The sequence below is a fragment of the Lycium ferocissimum genome, chromosome 3 (assembly GCF_029784015.1).
Source record: "Lycium ferocissimum isolate CSIRO_LF1 chromosome 3, AGI_CSIRO_Lferr_CH_V1, whole genome shotgun sequence".
Taxonomy (NCBI): domain Eukaryota; kingdom Viridiplantae; phylum Streptophyta; class Magnoliopsida; order Solanales; family Solanaceae; genus Lycium; species Lycium ferocissimum.
The window spans coordinates 22,425,424-22,429,153 of record NC_081344.1 but is presented as its reverse complement, the minus strand read 5'-3'; the positions used below and the strand labels follow the sequence as shown (position 1 = coordinate 22,429,153).

The 3,730-nt window shown below is 32.9% G+C and overlaps 1 protein-coding gene across 1 annotated transcript; it reads right to left on the bottom strand.

Annotated features, from left to right (window-relative positions):
• Nucleotides 1-1,184: 1,184 nt before the first annotated feature.
• On the bottom strand, nt 1,185-2,192 carry LOC132051034 (uncharacterized). Its single transcript, XM_059442343.1, has one exon. It carries the CDS (start codon nt 2,077-2,079, stop codon nt 1,888-1,890), a length of 192 nt encoding a protein of 63 aa, XP_059298326.1. The 5' UTR covers nt 2,080-2,192; the 3' UTR covers nt 1,185-1,887.
• Between the last annotated feature and the right edge of the window lie 1,538 nt (nt 2,193-3,730).

The window sequence follows — 3,730 nt, the reverse complement described above, 5'->3', positions numbered from 1 at the left end:
ATGTTTTTGCTTTATCAAAATTAATTTGCAAATTTATGAAATTACTAGAGCAGCAATGACAAACTGGAGCAGATATTGATCAAATTAAGATGCAATTAGAGGTTGTGTAGGAGGAGAGAAATCAGAAGATCGTGCAGGTTCGAGTCTCAAGCAAGATAATGCTATTGTAATCGGTGGCATAGATGAATTGTGTATTGTGAATGCTTGAAATTTAGATATGTAACAACGTGTAACTTGAGACCTATTTTGGAATCCAAAATTTTTGTTTCGTATAGAAGAATTATTCTGATTAACAATGCTTTGTGGCATACTCTTCAATATGTAGCGATGAAATTTTAGAATTCATAGTTAATTGTATATATAATTGCCAAAAACAAGGTTACACATTTCACTTCTCGTAGCAAACGAAGAAAACTTTTAGCTATAATTTTATATATTTTATAGCTAAAAGAATCCATTGTTAGTTATGTACAAAAATATTTGTAGCAAATAATTTAATTTATGGCTATAGATTTTTAAACTCGTAGCTAAATGTAATTTTGTTGCCACGAGATTGAACTATAAAAATAGCCACCAAATTTGTATTTTTGTGGCAAATAAATTAAACTTTGTTACCAAAGAAAACGTTGTAGCTACAATATAAAGATTGCTACAAGTTTTATTTGTCGGGCAAATGAATAAAATTATTTGCTATAAATATATTTTTAAATGGCAAGAACATTTTACCATCACAAATACAACACAAAAGAATTCGTAGCAATAAGTATTAGTCCCTAGCCACGGATCATGTAAAGTCGTAGCTAACTTTTAGCCTACGCTACATATTCTTACGGATGCTTACGGAAAGAAATATTGTAGCTAAAGTGTTTAGCCTCGGAAATTTTCATATTTAGCAACAATGTATTTCGCAGCTATATATGCATTTTGTTGTAGTGTATTTTAAAATGTACTTTTCAACAAATTGATATGAGAAAAGTTGCAACTTGTACTTTTCATATAGCTTTTTAATATCTAAATTTTAATTGTAATCTATTGAGTTGATCTAATCCAATTAGCTTAGAAGATTGGTCAAATTAACTCTCAAAAAACGAAACATGACAACTAATTCGGAACGAAAGGAGTACATTAGCAACTCTCACATTATGATTCAGTTGGCGTTAGCATATTATAATAGTCCTCAAAAGCACGCGACAAGCCAGATTTCATGTAAAAACAAATCAAGATAGTTGTCATTTTATGGTACATAAAATAAATAGGCTCTGATTTCTAAGACTAAAGTTACAAATTCACTAAAGAAGATTGCCCAGATTTTGTTCCTTTTCCCAATCACCTTAATCGAACAAAAAGACCAAAAACTGTTCCCAGCATTGAACCAATTATACACGCAGAGTCATCGTGTAACCGAGACTGGTCTCACAATCAGCGTCCAAAGGGCCAACTTTCCCGATGCTGAACAGAGACGGATCTAGAACGTGTTCAATTGAACCATGTATAAATATGAGTCAAAACTTGTAAAATGTATGTAATAGAGCACAACCATTTTGAACCCAATATCTCCAAATTCTGAATTTGCTTCTGCTGGCATATGCGAAATGATGGCAGCAGGTGCAGGCCGCACTACAAGAAAAGTGCAAATTACATGGAAATTTTCCATCAAATTGTTTATTAAAATTCGCAGGTAACTTATTTTTCTGCGAATTATCCAGCCAAAAAGCAATCCGATGGAAAACCTTGCGAATTTCAATTTTGAAGAGCATGTGTGTAGCATATATATGATAAGTCCAAACTTAATGTCTTGAAGAACAAAAGTAAGGGGTGTAACATACTTATACTAACTGTCGACTTCAAACCTTGAATTAACCTCTATTCCTCGAGTATCAAGAATTATTAAAGGCTACGCTTTCCAGGACGATCAGCGGCTTGGAGAGTTTTCTCGACGAGCTTACGAGCCTTCTTGCTACGGATCTCAACCTTCACGCTGGAGCTTTTTTCCATCTTCATATATGTCTTCTTTGATTTCTTCAACTTCCTCACCTTCGATTTTATCGACTCCACCAAATTCTCCAACTGTATCCCCATTTAATTTGGATTTCTACTTCGAAATGAATATATATATTGTATGTTATGTCAGTACAGTTACTGAAACTGGGAAAATTAATTTTGACACTCTATATTAATGCAGCTGATGTTATGGCTGGCTGCTTAATTTCTCTTTATGGCTTTCTGCTAAAAATATCTGTTATTTATGGTAGTGTGAGACTATGAACCCGTATTGACTGGAGAACTCTCCTTAAGAATTGGTCCCTTTTCGTCCGAATATTACGAGACCTGCCATGAATAAATTTGAGTTACATAGGGACTGTTCTTCCTTTTGACTTTTTCTTCCAAGAAGCCAACAAATAACCGAGAAAATATGTGTAAAAAAAGAAAAAAAAAAACTTATCATGTGCTAATTGATGTGTAACAAAACTATGAGTGCCAGGCACATGTCTTGTTTATAAATTTCAATCATATATATATAACCATGATTATGCGATAAGTGTTTTCGTTTTAATTTTTAAATCTTTAGCCATGAAATTTATCTGCTATTTTTTGTTTCGTTAAATGACCTATAACTAGTTTTTTTGATGATTTGATGTTGACTAGAATTATGAACAGATTTTTACTGTTTAGCAACAAATATTATTGGTCGCTAATTCCTATTTTTCTTTGGCGGTAATATATGTTCTATAAGTTACTGAAAAGTCTCACATTAATCAAAGTGTTATATGAAATACTCCACTCTCCCCATCTCAAATAATTGTAGTGTTTTTCATTTATATGCCCCTTAAGAAAGCATTGATAAGGGTAGCATTTTGACTATTTTATTCTTTTAAAATATTTCACCATGTTATCTCTCTTCAATAAATATTTTATTATAAACAATGTGCTAATTCCATCAATGATGTACTCTCTCTTAAATGTTGTTCATAAAGGGTCAAAAAGGAAAAACTACTTAATTTTATCTTGACTTTTTAAAATGACAAATATTTTGAGACGGATGGAGCATCCGATTCTTGCTAAAATCATGTCCCATAGCTATAAAGAGAAGTACAAGTAAATAGCCAAGTATAGCCACGAGTTGTGTTGGGATAGATAGGATCCCCTTCACCATTAACGGGAGGTCTTAAGTTTGAGTCCTGCAAATTGAAAAAGTTTCTAGTAGAGAGGGCGTTCCCTTTTTATGCGATGCAAGTTCAAATTAGTTGGACGTCCCAAACTAGTACTGAAGACCTAGTGAAAAATAAAAATAAAAAATTGAGAAGTTGTGAATGTTTTGTGTTCTGAAGTTAGAATCAATTGCAAGATAATTCAACTGATGTGAAACCCACCCTTTATTTGTTTGGGTGATTGGTAAATTGTGGCTGCGGGGCAATAAGATATTGATGGAACTTTTTAGTTTTTCACACTTCCAACTGGCTTGATTCCCATTTCCATCATTCTAAATTCAATGGGAAAGACGCTTAGATTCTACTCAAACTCACCAGTAGAAACTAAAAAGTCAATATCACGTGTTTAATATTCCAAATATTATAAACTGCAACCAAATCAGTCAAAATAGAGCTCCTTACAAATCAGCGTGCAGTGAGAATTGAGAATCAACCACAAATGCTGGAAAAGGCCAAGCCATAAATTCAAGCAAATGAACGTCAAGTAAAATAGACAACTGGGGTATTATCTTTGAGTACAA

Bases quoted from the DNA above. Each gene is read 5' to 3' on its own strand.
- LOC132051034 (XM_059442343.1), bottom strand. From the start codon at position 2,079: ATGGGGATACAGTTGGAGAATTTGGTGGAGTCGATAAAATCGAAGGTG.